The sequence below is a fragment of the Otolemur garnettii genome, unplaced genomic scaffold, assembly GCF_000181295.1.
Source record: "Otolemur garnettii isolate 467f Iridium unplaced genomic scaffold, OtoGar3 scaffold00081, whole genome shotgun sequence".
In the NCBI taxonomy this organism is placed as follows: domain Eukaryota; kingdom Metazoa; phylum Chordata; class Mammalia; order Primates; family Galagidae; genus Otolemur; species Otolemur garnettii.
In genome coordinates, this window is record NW_003852476.1 from 5897079 (window position 1) to 5913087 (window position 16009).

Genomic DNA, 16009 nt, shown 5'->3' on the forward strand with positions numbered 1-16009 from the left:
TTAAACACCAGAGAAAATTAAAATTTCTCCTTAAATAAAACCTATCAGATATTAGGTAGAGGAAATGGAACTATTCAAGTGATATGGTTTTAAAAAATAAAGTTCCAGTTAGCATGGCAGGTCACATCTGTAATTCCAACATTTTGGGAGGTCAAGGCAGGAGGATCCCTTGAGGCCAGGGCTTTAAGACCAGCCTGAGCAGCATAGTGAGACCCTTTCTTTACTTAAAAAAAAAAAATTAGTCCCAGGCATGGTGGCACATGTGTGTAATCCTAGCTACTCAGGAGGCTGAGCTGGGAGGATCTCTTGAGCCCAGGAGTTCAAGACTGCAGTGAGCCATGAGTGGGCCATTGCAATTATAGCTCAAGCAAAATCCATTCTCTGTAAAACAAAACAAAAATGAAGTGCTATCACTTCCATGATAGTCAGTATAGAACATGTGAAACTCCTTTCCTCTGAAGAAGGAAGAAAATGAAGACTAAGCAATCATCATTACCGTTGTGTATAATTGATCCCAGTCTTTTTATGTTTCTGACTTAACAATCATATTGGCATTTTTCTTGCTATTACAAACATAGTTTTAATGATTACTTACTATTCTATCAGGTATACCTACTACAATTTATGTAAGCACTTTCCCATTGTTGAACATACAGATTAGTTTTGTTTTTCCCCTGTAAACAATACCATGATGAGTACCTTTGCCTGTAGTGATGTCTCTTGATTTTAGTTTTATGTCCTAAGACAAGCTCCCAGGGTTCAGATGTTTTAAGTATTTTAAAGGTTCATCGTTCAAACAGTCAGTACCAGTTTTTACTATTACCGGCACTTTGAGAAATGGCCCAAGTGACAGAACAGAACTTTAAAAGTATTTCAAAGTGTTTTGGTTTGTATGTCAAGATGCTTCAGGAGACCATTAAAAAGTGAGCATATGAAAATAAAACATTTGGCTGACTATGTACACATTTTTTTTTTTTTTAGACAGAGTCTCAAGCTGTCCCCCTGGGTAGAGTGCCATGGCATCACAGCTCATAGCAACCTCCAACTCCTGGGCTCAAGCAAGTCTCCTGCCTCTGCCTCTCAAGTAACTGGGACTACAGGTGCCCGCCACAAAGCTCGGCTATTTTTTTTTTTTTTTTGGTTGCAGCCGTCATTGTTGTTTGGCGGGCCTGGCTGGATTCGAACCCGCCACCTTAGGTGTATGTGGCTGGTGCCTTAGCCACTTGAGCCACAGGCACCGAGCCCTATGTATACATTTTACTTTAGTAAAGCATCAGTGTTAATCCAGAAGCCATTATTCCTGTTCACGATGTCTCAGGCATGGAGAAGTACTGCTTATTTTTGCAACATAAAAGAAGTCTGCTAACAGGGAGGGTGCTGAATGACCAGCCGGACATGCTGACTGGAAAGCTGGAATTAGGACTTGAGACTGTACTCAGTCCCCATTTTAAGAATCTTAACTTTTTCATTCTCACCTCTGAAGTTTGCTATATTTAGATATGTTTTTTGAAAACTAAAAAATTACCCCCAGAGGGTAACTTTCAGATTGCTAAAACATATTTAATTATTGTCAGTTACAATTAAAACTGTCTTCATTAAACTTTTAGTTTGATAATATTTTCTGGAATAGTAAAGGTTGTATTTTATTTTTTTGCAGTTTTTGGCCAGGGCTGGGTTTGAACCCGCCACCTCCAGCATATAGGGCCAGCGTACCCCTTTGAGCCACAGGTGCTGTCCATATTTTTTTTTTAAAGGTTGTATTTTAATGATTTAAGTAAGAATAAATGTTTATTTAAATTTAGATAGCTGAAATAGCAATTCTTTTTAGAATCTTTCAGTCTTACAATTTTGGTTCATAGTAAAGGTATTTATTTTTTATGTTTACTAAATATACAATCTATACTTACTTTCTACTGCCTAAAAATAAAACGGACCCCAGCTAAACTTTTTGATAAATATCGTCTTGATAACTCAGTCACTAATTAATGCAAAATAGATCATTTGCAAAGCAGATATTTGATATATTCCAATATGTATAACAACTCTAAAAAGCCTCTTGCTTTAAATTCTTGAAACCAAGTTTTTCTTAAGAAAGAAATGAACACATTTAGCTGTGCTATGAAAAGGATACTAAAAATGTATGATGATATTTCTTTAATCTCATACCTCAGTGACAGATCAGAGATCCTCTAGAGACTTGATTCCCATAATAAATAGCAAAATTACTACCTTCTCAAGGTCAAGTTAAAAAGAAGCTAGTATTTAGATAACTTTCAGCTTTAATATGTATACCAAGGCTTTAGAATATTAAATTTAAGGAATTGTGTTTATCTACAACATTATCAATTAAGTCTAAGAATGTTTAAAAAAACAGTAAGATTTGTTGATTAAAATAGTTATTTTGTGATTGTATTTACTTTAGAATATATTATGTATTTGACAAAAGAATTTCAGTATTTCACATTGGAAGGAAAAATTCCAGTTCTTAGTGTTGTAATTCTGCTTTTTTTGTATATTCTAAAGTATATCCAAAATCTACCCTTGGAAAATTATTGTTGAAATCTTTTATTATTAAAACATAAAAATTCATACTCATAATTAAGTTATATATCCCAAATTCAAGACTGAATTGTCCTCCTGAACTATGTTTAGATGTATGTAAAAACATTTTCTAAAAGAACTATATAATTCAAAAAGTTTCCAAGTTCTTTGATCAACTCTGATAATAAAGTTAAAACTTTTGTCCTTAATTAGTAAATCTCCTTATGTTTTCAGCATTCTACTTATTTCTTTTTCTGACTTTGTAGTTATAACATGTAAAGACCATACATGTTTATTTTTACATGCCTAGAGGTTTTTGACTCTAAAGTGTAGAGAAGTTTTTTGTTAATACAGTAGCAGGTCAGGCGGCGCCTGTGGCTCAGTGAGTAGGGCACCGGCCCCATATACCGAGGGTAGTGGGTTAAAACCCAGCCCCGGCCAAACTGCAACAAAAAAATAGCTGGGTGTTGTGACGGGCACCTGTAGTCCAGCTACTTAGGAAGCTCAGGCAAGAGAATTGCCTAAGCCCAAGAGCTGGAGGTTGCTGTGAGCTGTGACACTACGGCACTCTACCAAGGGTGCCAAAGTGAGACTCTGTCTATAAAAAAAAAAAAAGTAGCAGATGAAAGAAAGCCCGTGTATATTTTGAGAGGATATATTAAAACTGGTTCCAAGAAATGATGAGTCATATCTTTAACTCAGCAGGAGATGTGAATTGCTGTCCCAGGCCATAGTGTCTACAACTCTGCTTCACTTTAGTATAAGCACTAGAATGTAAAGCCCTTTCCAAACTGGAGGGTTATACGGTGGTGCCACGGCAGTTAAAGCGTGAAGCCAGATGGTCTGAGGACATAATTTGGTTCTTTTATGAGCCATTTAATAATTTTCATCTTTCCTATGACCATGCTTCTTGAACATGTGACATAAAAATGTAACTTAATACTCTTTTATGATGAAAAGGTTTATACTCTGCTAATTATAGGAGAAGAGTATTTCTTTCACGAACATAATCAGAAACCTGGAAAAGTGAATGTCTCTGAAAATATTATGCAACTTTTATACTTTATCTAACTTTATATATCAGGTTTTTAGAAACCACTGCCAATAAAAACTTATATTTGCACGGTGTGGTGTGCAAATGCTGGGTGGTGAGAAATAGTGATGTTCTTGAGTAATCCCATTTGAATTAATGCTGCCCGAGTGGCTGGTAGACAGCCTTAACAGTCTGACCTGTTCTCAGAGGACCTACCCTTACAGACCATAAGTCTTCAAAGTTTTTCCAAAAAAAAAAAAAGATTATTTGTACCGTATGCTTAGTCTGATTATCTATCTATAAAGCAGGTGGATCTAAACTATAAGGAGTTTAGAAAATTAATATTGGGAGTGTTTGGGCCTCTTTTTTTAATTAAGCCATTCATACATAGATCATAAATACATTTATGCCATTATAGGATTCAATGTGTTGATTATTTGTACAAATTGGAATGCTTACATCCTACTAAGCAACATAGCCTTCACCTCTTTTACCCAATTACAGGATTAAGACATTTATGCTCTACACCTGATAGATCCAACTTGTACTTGCAATATGCCACTTTCATTATTTCAGAAGACCTAAGAGAAATCACTCATTTACCCGTGTTCAGCCTATCCAGATTTATTTAAAATAACTACAGAGAGATGTCGGACAGATAGGTGGTAATTAGTTGGTGACCAAAATGACATTATTCTGTGTGTTGACATTAGTTACCTTGTATAGATCAGAAACTTTTTTTATAACAGGGGGAAATAATCTTTGTGCAGCTTGGACAGATATCTTTTAGAACATGAGCTATGTTAGCAGACATAGTAAAAGGAATCAGTGAGTTTTTAAAGAGTGAAAACCATCACTACTGGAAAAAAAGACATTTTACAAAGACATCTGAAAATCCTAGACTTTATAGGTTATATTGTGGGATGAAAATTAAGGATTTGGGGAAGAAAATTATTAAACACCTTTACATAAAATACCCAATTAAGTCCAGTCTTCTTTCTTACTATTGCCTTTATTCAAGGATCTTCTTTTCTTGTATTTGTGTCCAATCCTGAATGACTTGGGTCTTAAGTATTTACTGGACTTAGTGGAGTTAACTTTATTCCTTTTAATAACTGGCACATAAATAAAAGTAAAAGTGAAAATCATAATTTCTCTTAACAGCTGTAACATCTTATGAAGATCTTGGCCTCTTTGCATTTGGATTACCTGGAAAGGTAATTTTTTTTCTCATCATTGTGTCCAAAACCCAAAATGACATTTTTTGCTTTTGTTTGAAGGAGAAGGACATTGAGGGAATAAAAGAAAAGTAAAGTGAAGTAAGACAGAATGGTGGGAGCAGGCAGAAAAAAGGATGAAATCTTTCTATGCACCTTCCCTAAAAATACATGGTAATTTTTTAGCACTTAATTCTTTGAGTGAATTTCACCCTCAATTAAGGAGCATAATGACTTGAACAATTTTAAAAGAGTAACAGTGGCCCATTTTAACTTTTCCATATTAATTTTGACTGTATTCTTTGAATAAATCCTTTTAAAGACAGGAGAGGAAAGCAGTCTAGAATTAAAATTGTAGCATGGCTATACACAAAACCAGTAATGAGAAGATCATGTCATGTATGAGTTGAACAGTGCTAAAAGATTATCTACCTATTCTATCATTCACAGGTGAGGAAATTAAGGACCAAGAAATTAAGGGACCTATAGTGAAACCAGTATCACATCCTAGGACTCCAGACTCAAAATCTGCTGCTTTTTCTGCTCAGAATAAAACAAATAATAGCGATTAGTATTGGGGCACTAGTGCTCACTTGCACCAAACTTACTAAACTAGTTTAAGAGGTGGGGGAAACATTGTCTGCCTCTTCAAGTGTTCAGGAGATCTGCTTCTATTGGATCCACATTCTCACATGCCCTCAACTGGCCAGAGCTGCTGGCAGCTGCCCCATTTTGAGAGGGGAGGGGTTCTCTGATATGTTGCAGTTCTTACCACTCCTAGTGTCTTACCCTCAACTTCACCTTATTGAGTTTAAAAGATCATCCCTACATTTCCAGGATCTGAGAAAGTTTAAGTTCTAGAATTTTCTTTTCTAGACTTTATTATTTATTAAACCCTGAGACTGAGATGCTCAGAGGCTGGGTGTATACTAAACTGATAGAAGACTGTATCATTTTCTTTTAGGCAATTCAGCATTGGCACAGCAGCCCCCAACTTGTCCTGGTCTGTCTACTAACACAGTGAAATAAAACCAGAAAGAAAGAGAAAGTGAGACACTGTCCCCATAGCTGGAGTTTTAATGTTTTATACTTTGATAATCATTGATAATCAGTTTTTTAATATTTTTAACTATTTAAAAATCACTGCCAAGAAAAATTTCAAAAACGTGCTTTATAGTAACCATAGAACTAGAAAAGGAAAGCTTTTTATATTATGATTATTAATTTTATGTATTACAAATGACTGATATCATTTATTCTTTCCAATTTCTCTTCATTGATGACTTCTGCGTCTGTTTTATAGTAATAGTTATTGGGTTTTAATAAACTACCAATCTTCTTGTATTATTTGCTCTTTTATTTCTGAATATATTTGTTCTTTTACAGGTGGTGGTGGCAGGCATCATAATAATTCAGAATATTGGAGGTAAGCAATAGAAAGTGGACCACTTATGCATAGATAATGATGGAAATATTCCTTCCTTTGGTTTCTTGCCTTGCCTTAGTGTAGCTGGGAACCTGCATCTCCATGAAGACATAGGTTTCTTTAGAAGCCCTATATGTTGGCCTTGTTACTCTTCTTGGAACCTTGTTAGCAGCACTTGTGACAGTAGCTTCTGAAGTCTGTTCTAGTGGTCTTATTAGGTATGCAACATGCCTCTAAAGTATTGGCTTTCTGTAGTTGTAAGGGTAGGAGTTGGGAAAACTCTCCTGCTGATGCTAAAATATTTCCCCTCTATTTTTACCCTAATCACCCCCATGGGGGAAACTGCTCTAGAAGGAGTGATGTTCCATGGGCTGTCAACACTCAGGTGTGGGAAAACAATGTATACAACCAAGAAATTTTAAATGACCAAGTGGTTTAAAAAAACAAATCTGAGACAAATAAAAAGCATCCTCACCTTTATCCTTTATCTTGTTTCTTTTAAAAATTGATTTGAGAAATGATCTCAATATTAAGAACTATCTAGAAATGAAATTACTATGTCTATATTAATTATAGACAGCTATTGACTAAATTCATTAAACATTTAAATCTAAGGTATGGAAACCACATATGTATGTGTGGTAAAGAAGTTGCATAATGCTCAATATCTTAATTTTCTTTTACCACTGACTAGAATGCTAAATAGTCTAGAAAGCTACATGCTATTAGCTTAAGGAAAGGAAAATACACAGGCAAACTTAGATCTTACACAAGATTGTATGGTCTGAGGACATTTTCATCTTATTTTTTAAATGTAACACTTTAAAATAATTTACAAGTAACAATTTTAGTAAAGTTCGACTCTGATCCTCAAATTCCATCATTAATGGGTTTTTGGTGAAGAAAAATTAGCATTCCATCAATGAATTGTGCTTATAATTGTTTTGGAATCCTGAAAGTTCATATTTGAATCATTTGAATTTTCATGAAAAAAATATGTTATCAAATGAGAAAAATGATTTCTTGAATGCTATACCAAATCATTTTCTCTTCATTCACACTGCTTCACACTTGATGATATAAGTCAGGAAAACCAGTCTCTTCCTTTAAGAGTTTATATAGGGTCATTGATTTTAAGATCTTTCATAATAATTTAGTTCATTTGGCTCAGCACCTATAGCTCAACCGGCTAAGGCGCCAGCCACGTACACCTAAGGTGGCGGGTTCGAATCCCCAGCCCGGACCTGCCAAACAACAATGACAGCTGCAACCAAAAAAAAAAAAAAAAAATAGCCGGGCATTGTGGTGGGCGCCTGTGGTCCCAGCTACTTGGGAGGCGGAGGCAGGAGACTCGCTTGAGCCCAGGAGTTGGAGGTTGCTGTGAGCTGTAATGCCAGGACACTCTACCCAGGGGGACAGCTTGAGGCTCTGTCTAAAAAAAAAAAAAAAATAATAATTTAGTTCATTTAGTAAATATATATTGCTTAATTATACACTTGAAATGTTTCTGAATGTGCATGTATATTTTCAATCCCAATTAGCCTCTCTCTATAGGTACTAAGACCTATCACATTTTGTTTAGATTAGATTAAATAGTTTAATTCAATTAAATTACCAGTTTATGTTCGGTTCATGAATTTGGATCTAAATTTGTGACCTGAAACATTGTCTACTGTGGTATTTTCTATATCTTCCACCTTGATTCCTTCCTTGTTCCCTAATCTTATTTGTAACCATTATTGGTTATGACTCTATTTTAACACTTGCTTAAATTAGATTTAAGTTATCTCTGTGTATGTTCACCCACTATATTGTAAGCTCCCTTAGGCCAAGGATTATATCTCATTTCTTTTTGTAAACTTCTAGCACCTGCACTTGATAAACCTCTGTTGAATTAAATGGAGTTGAAATGATTAGTATGATCTGTTTTCAAGTACTTTTAATATTCTAGATGCATGTATAAAGAAGGGTAAAGGGGAATGCTAGATTGAACACTAGCTTCCAATATTAGAAAGGTTGAATATGAAATACAAAAAAGGCACATGGGAAGGGGGGCAAGATCCCAGAGCTTGGACACTTTGTGAGGGGTTCCCCTCCAAGGAGATTGAGGAGAAGCTAGAGAGCAGGCTTTCTTCCTTTAAGATGCTTATCATTCCCTGCCCCTCCCTCACCCACTGCAACCATGTGAGTAGTTTCAGCTGAGAATTTGGTGAGCAGCCCCCTCCCCGCAGCTCACGTATCCTGCAGTCTGAAGTTTCCACAGAGACTCGGGCATATGTATCTCCTCTTGGAGACCTGTAGCACCTGATCTGGGAGCTTCCTTCTTACCAACATTTTGCAGAGATACATGACAGCAGGTTGGACACACAGGCTGGATCCCATACCCTCAGGACTTTAGCAGGTTGCTGTGGGACATGGGAGGAAAGATATTTAGGAGCTGGATGTGGGCGGTGAAGAAGCCTACATGGGTGGAACTGATAGGAGAAAACTGTGGGGGTCCAGGGCATAGCAAATTAAGGAAGTGCCCGTCCCTCCATAGGGAAAAAAGTCATGATGTCAGAGTAGGGTGGGGTCTCCAGTGGGGAAGATCCCACTCCATGGTGCCATAGCAACCACATGCAGCTGGCATGCAGGGGGGGAGGATCCCAGCCCAGGGCATCATAGCAACTGAGTACAGTGAATTCAGGGCCTGAGGGCAGGGGCAAAGCAAAAGGGACAGAGTTCACTCCCCACAGCCAGTTTTTGAAGTATGGTCCCTCCCTTAAAAGCAGCTTTCTGCCTATGAAAGCTTCTACCCTTGTCCCAGTAGCTTTCCCTACTGGCCAAGAACACAGCCTCTGAGCCTTGCTGAGGCTTTGCACAACTTAACCACACCCAGACTCACTCCTTCACCCATCTCTGCTGTGGGGGAACTTAAACATTCCCCAGGAGCTACATGACCTCACTCCCCAACCCTGGAGCATTCAAGTGCCCCACCTGAGGGACTAGAACTCATCACAGGCTGAAAAGAACATCTCTACAGTTGGCTTTCTCCTGTAAGCACCAGCCACTGGAAGGGAGGGACAACTCTATAGCTTATCATAGCATCTACCAATTCAAACAGGGCATGGGTGATTCTGACGAGCATCGTGGACCATCTTAGAAATTAAGTTGGGAGTCCCAATACAATTAACACTGCTTTGAAGAGGGGAAGACAGCAGGATAGAAGAAATTCAAGGGGACATTGCTTATTAGGAGAAACAGTAGGTTGATCTGTGAGGAGTTTCCTTCCCCTAAAGGCCTCTGGGCTGATCAAGGAACTGCTTAGAGTCTGTGCAGAGACATTTCACTGGAGAGCAGGTACAGCAGAGAGTTGGTACCTACCAATCCCAGGTTTCTACAACAAATACGATCCTGATCGTTCTGAGGCATGGAGCCATGTCTGCATGGAACCCAGCTTCCTAGCAATACCCTTTGTATCACCTCCACAGATCCAGGGAGGGAACAGATGCTACCCTGTGTAGTGCGCTGTGACTGGGGGCCAAGTACACCTCTCCAGCATGGGAGATGAAAAAGTAGGAACCCCAGATGCCAAAGGCACCACTTGGGAAATTTGAGATGACTGCATGGTGCTGGGAGAACCTAGGCTAAACAGTAGTGCTGGCCCACCTGTATGGACCCTAGGCCATTGAGACTGCACAACAGGCCATCAGCAGTACCCACAATGGTGGCTCTGTCCCCAAGATCCCCAGAACCAGTGCTGAAGCTGTGCCCAAGTTAGAGCAAGGGAGAACAGGTGCCCTGCAATCCTGTTAACCCAGAGCTTAGTGAGGGGAAGTCAGATGAGAAGAAACCAGCAAAAGAACTCTGGTAACATGAAAAAACAAAATAGATATCCCCAAGGGAACAAAATGAAGCTACAATAGTGGACCCCACCCATAATAAAATTGCCAAATGACAGAAGTGGAATTCAGAATATGGATGGCAAATAAGATGAATGGAATCACAGAGAAAGTAAAAATCCAACAAAGAGAAGCCAAACAATATTTCAGGAAATCAGTGAAAAGCATGAAATCACTAGAGAGCTAGATAACAAAAGAAAGGGCATAATAGAACTTAAAGTAATGAGTCATTTAGGGCATTTCAAAATGGAGCCAAAGGCTAAACCAAGGAGAAGAAAGAATCCCAGAGCTTGAAGACAATGCTACTGAGATAACCCAGTCATTCCAGGAGGCAGAGGAGAAAATAAAAAAGTCTGAGCCATCACTGAGAGAGATAAGGGACTATGTGAACTGATCGAACATTGGAATTATAGGTATCTCTGAGGGAGGAGAAAAAGAACTAAAAGCATGGAAACCCTATTTGAGGAAAACTTCCCTGGTATCACTAGAAATTCAGATGTGTGGATACAAGATGGGCATTGAACACTGGGAGGATTCATAGGTCATCTGCAAGACACATAGTAATCAAACTGGCCACAGTCAAAATGAAGGAGAATGTTCTCCAAGCAGGAAGACAAAAGTATCAAATAAATAACCTATCAAAAAACCCCAAACCAAATAAAATAAAAAAGCCATCTACCTGAATATCATCTTCTCAGCAAAAACCTTATAAATCAGAAGGAATTGGGGCCCCATCTTGAATTGACTTAAACAGAACAAATACCAGTCTAGAATTTTGTGTCCTACAAAACAAAATTTCACAATCAACAGAAATTAAGTATTTTCCACACAAGCAAACACTGAGGGAATTTGCTCTGTCCGGACTGCTTTACACAAAATACTCAGAATAGCACTACACAAATCAGCAAAACAAATTGCCATCGGCTAAATTCACCACAAAGAAAAACCCTTGAAACTCACAACTCCTACTAAACAATAGAACAAGAAATAAAGCAATAAGGAACTATCCAAAAGGATGAACAAACCAACATCCCACATATCAATGCTATCAGTCAGTGTTAACAGGTTGTATGTACCTCTCAAAAGATGTAGGTTGGCTGAATGGATGAAAAATTACAACCTAAGTATCTGATGTCTCCAGGAAACACATATAGATTATAAGGATGAACATCCTTTAAACATGAAAGGAGGGAAATTGAGTAGCTATTCTCATATCAAATAAAATTGGCTTTAAAGTTACAAAGGTAAAGAAAAGCAAAGAGGGTCATTACATAATGGTAAAGGGAACTATCCAACTAGAAGACATTACAATCCTAAATGTATATACACCCAGAATAGGAGCTCCCAGATACATAAAGCACATTTTACTAGAGCTAAGCAAAGAAATAAATAGCACCATCACAGTTTCCAGGAATCTCAACACCCAACTGTCAGACCTTGACAAAACATCAAAACAAAAAATAAGTAGTAGACTTAAACCAAACTCTAAATCAAATGTACCTAGCGGACATTTACGGAACGTTCCATCCAAACACTACAGAATGTACACTCCTCTCAGCAGCACATGAGATATTCTTCATGATTGATTATATCTTAGGCCATAAGATAGGTCTCAACAAATTTTAAAAAATGAAAATCATACCATGTACCTTCACAGACCACAGCAGATTAAGACTAGAAACCAATTACAAGAGAAACACTCAAACCTATACATAGTTATGGAAATTAACCTGCTGATGAACTATTACTGGATCACAAATGAAATTAGGATAAAAATCAAAAAATTCTTTGAACTGAAGAACAAAGAGATACAAGCTATCCGACTTTTGGGACACTGAAAAAGCATTCCTTAGCAGAAAATTCATAGCTGTAAATACCTACATCAAAAGACAGGAAGATCACAAAGTAACAACTCACTGTCATGCCTCAGGGAACTATGAATATAAAAAGAACAAACTAACCCAAAACCAGCAAGAAAAACAAAAACAAGGTAAGAACAGAACTAAATGAATTGGAAAAAAAAATGATACAAGGGATTAACAAAACAAGTAGCTGGTTCTTTCAAAAGATAAACAAAATTGACAGACCTCTTGCTAGACTAACCAAGGACAGAAGAGAACGGAACCAAACAAGCTCAATCAGAAATAAAGATGGTGATATTACAACTGATACTGCATAAATGTAAGACTTCATCCATAAATACAATGTATATCTTTACATGCATAAACTAGAGAACATAGAGGAAATGGTTAAATTCCTGGAAATACACAACCTTCCAATACTCAACCAGGAAGAAATAGAACTTCTGAACAGACCAATATTCAACAGTGAGATCAAACTGTCTCCCTCCACAAATGAAAAAAGCCCTGGACCAGATGGATTCACTACTGAATTCTATCAGTCCTACAAAGAAGACCTTGGTACCCATGCTAAGGAAATTATTCCATAACATCAAGAAGGAGGGGCTCTTACCCGATTCATTTTATGTAGCCAGCATCACGTTGATACCAAAGCCAAGAAAGGACACAACAAAAAAGAAAACTACAGACCAATATCCCTTATAAATATAGGTGTAAACATCCTCAAAAAAGCCTAGCAAACTGGCAGCTCCTATAGCTGAGCAGGTAGGGCACCGGCCACATACACTGAGTCTGGCAGGTTTGAACCTTGCCTTGGGCCAGCTAAAATAACAATGACAACTGCAACCACAACAACAAAATAGCCGGGCTTTGTGGTGGGTGCCTGTAGTCCCAGGAACTTGGGAAGCTGAAGCAAGAGAATCGCTTAAGCCCAAGAGTTTGAGGTTGCTGTGAGCTGTGATGCCAGAACCCTCTACCCAGGGTACTCCACCCAGAGCGACAGCTTGAGATTCTTTCTCAAAAAATAAGAAAGAAGAAAGAAAGAAAGAAAAACTGAGGCAAGAGGATCACTTGAGCCTGAGTCTGAGGTTGCTATGAGCTATGATGCCATAGCACTCTACCCAGGGTGACAGCTTAAGGCTCTGTATTAAAAATAATAATAATAATAATAATAAATAATAAAAGCACTAGCAAACTGAATTCAACAGCACGTAAGAAAAATAATCCACTAGGACCAAGTGGGTTTCATCCCAAAAATTCAAAAATAGTTCAACATACTACATACATAAATCAATAGATGTGATTAATGACATAAACAGGCCAAAAAAAAAGACCATATGATCCTCTCAATGGATGCAGAAAATTGTTTGACAAAATCCAATACCCCTTCCTGATAAAACCGCTCAACAAACGAGACATAGAAGGAATGCATCTCACAATAATAAAAGCTTTAACTATGACAGACGCACAGCCAACATCATACTGAATGGGGAAATACTGAAAGAATTCCCCCTAAGAACTAGAAAAACAACAAAGATGCTCACTGTCACCACTTCTGTTCAACACAGTACTGGACGTCCTACTCAGAGCATGCAGACAAGAGAACATTAAGGGTATCCAGACTGGGAAAGAGGAGGTCAAACTCTGATAATATGATCTTGTATCTAGAAAACACCTATAGAGTCCACCATGAGTCTCCTGGAATTGATAAATAAATTCAGCAAAGTCTCAGGATACAAAATCAATGTACTTAAATTAATAGCATTTCTATTTACTAATAACAGCCAAGCTGAGAGTCAAATCAAAGACTCAATACCATTCACAATAGTTGTAAAGAAATATAAACAAATCAAAAAACAGCATGTTCATGGATGGATAGAATAAACATTCTTAAAATGTCCATACTACCCAAAATGATTTGCAAATTCAGTGCAATCCCAATCAGATTACCAAAGTCATACTTCACAGATCTAGAAACATAATTCTAATTCTATGCTTTATTTAGAACCAGAAAAGAGCCCAAATAACCAAAGCAGTCTTAAGCAAAAAAAAAAAAAAAATCTGGACGTATCACATTACCAGACTTGATACTATCCTAGAAACCTATAGTAACCAAAACAGCATGGTACAGGTACAAAAAGAACTCAGATATAAAACCATCTACCTACAATGAACCAATCTTTGACAAAGCAAACAACAATGTGCTGGGGAAAAGAAGCTCTATTTCATAAATGATGCTGGGGAAATTAGGTAGCCACATACAGAAGAATGAAACAGAATCTCTACCTCTCACCACTCAAAAAATCAATTCAAGATGTGTAAAAGACTTATGTCTAAGGAATGAAGCCATAAGAATTTTATAGGAAAATATAGGAAAAACTCTTCTAGATTGTCTGCCTAGGTAAAGAATTTATGGGCTCAGTGCCTGTGGCTCAAGTGGCTAAGGCACCAGCCACATACACCTAAGGTGGCGAGTTCAAATCCAGCCTGGGCCTGCCAAACAACAATGACGGCTGCAACCAAAAAATAGCCGGGCGTTGTGGCGGGTGCCTGTGGTCCCAGCAACTTGGGAGGCTGAGGCAGGAGACTTGCTTGAGCCCAGGAGTTGGAGGTTGCTGTGAGCTGTGATGCCATAGCACTCCACCCAGAGGGACAGCTTGAGGCTCTGTCTCAAAAAAAAAAAAAGAATTTATGAAAAAGATCTCAATGGCAATCATGACAACAAATATTAATAAATGGGGTTTAATTAAACTAAAAAGCTTCTGCACAGCTAAGGAAACAACAGAAAAAACAGAAAACCTACAGAATGGGAGAAAATACCCATAAGTCACACATCCAATAAAGGGCTAATAACCAGGATTTACAAATAACTCTAGCAAATCAGAAAGAAAAAGTAACCCTATTAAAAAGTGGGCAAAAGATATGAACTGAAGTTTCTCAAAAGAAGATAGATTAAGTGGCCATTAGGCAAATAAAAATGAACATTACTAATCATCAGGGAATTATAATTTAAAACCACAATGAGAGATTCCTTTACCCCAGTTAATGGCATTTACCAAAAAGTCAAAAAACAATAGATGCAGGCATGAATGCAGAGAAAAAGAAATGCTTATATGCTATTGGTGGGACTGCAATTTATTACAGCCTCTATGGAAAACAGTATGAAGATTCCTCAAAGAACTAAAAGTAAACCTACCATTTGATTCAACAATCCCACTGTTGGGTATTTACCCAAAGGCAAAAAAGACTTTTCATCAAAAAGACACCTACACTTAAATGTTTATTGCAGCACAATTCACAATTGCAAAGATGTGGAGTCAATCCAAGTGCCTATCAATTCATGAGTGGATTAATAAAATGCATGCATGTGTGTGTGTGTGTGTGTGTGTGTACACATCTCAAGTACATACACACACATACACCATGGAGTACTCGTTAGCCATAAAAAGTATGAATTAATACCTATAGCCACAATCTGAGTAGAAATGGAGTCCACTCTCCTAAGTATCTCAAGAATGGAAAGACAAACACCATATGTACTCACTCACTATTAAATTGTAAATAACCATTGAGCCCACATGTGCACAGAGGGAAGACTCAGTGGAAATCAACCAGGGGAAAGGGAGTGGAGGGAAATCTACCCCCTGGGTACTATGAACACACCTTTAGCTGGGACTTGAGCATTACAAAAGTGACTCAAACCACCTAAAACATTTGTACTCCCCTAATATTTTGAAATTGAAAAGAAAAATATTTTTAAAAACACGCTTAGATAAATTCAGTATTATTCTAGAGGGCAGAACTGATTCGAATGGAAAGAAATCTGCAGAGAAGTTGGTTTGGAATACCTTTGTAACTAAGCTGTGTGACAGTGAAGATGGCCTGCGTACCTTTGAAAATGCTCCTTATCACTGAAAACATTTAGATCTGACTGGCCAATTGTCAGAATGTTCTAAAAATCCTAAAAAGGATTATTGCATTTGGTGGTAGATAAATCATGAGTTTTCCCAACTCTAAGTTTATTTGCTTATTTTAGATTTTTTTTTTTTTTT

At 37.6% G+C, this 16009-nt stretch overlaps 1 protein-coding gene across 1 annotated transcript in view; it reads left to right on the forward strand.

Annotated features, from left to right (window-relative positions):
• The window catches only part of SLC38A6 (solute carrier family 38 member 6), a 70886-nt gene that overhangs the window by 15240 nt on the left and 39637 nt on the right, over positions 1 to 16009 (forward strand). The window contains exons 4-5 of the mRNA XM_003794428.3: positions 4739 to 4791; positions 6178 to 6217. Coding sequence (XP_003794476.1) covers positions 4739 to 4791; positions 6178 to 6217 — 93 coding nt within the window. The remainder of the gene's footprint in view (positions 1 to 4738; positions 4792 to 6177; positions 6218 to 16009) is intronic.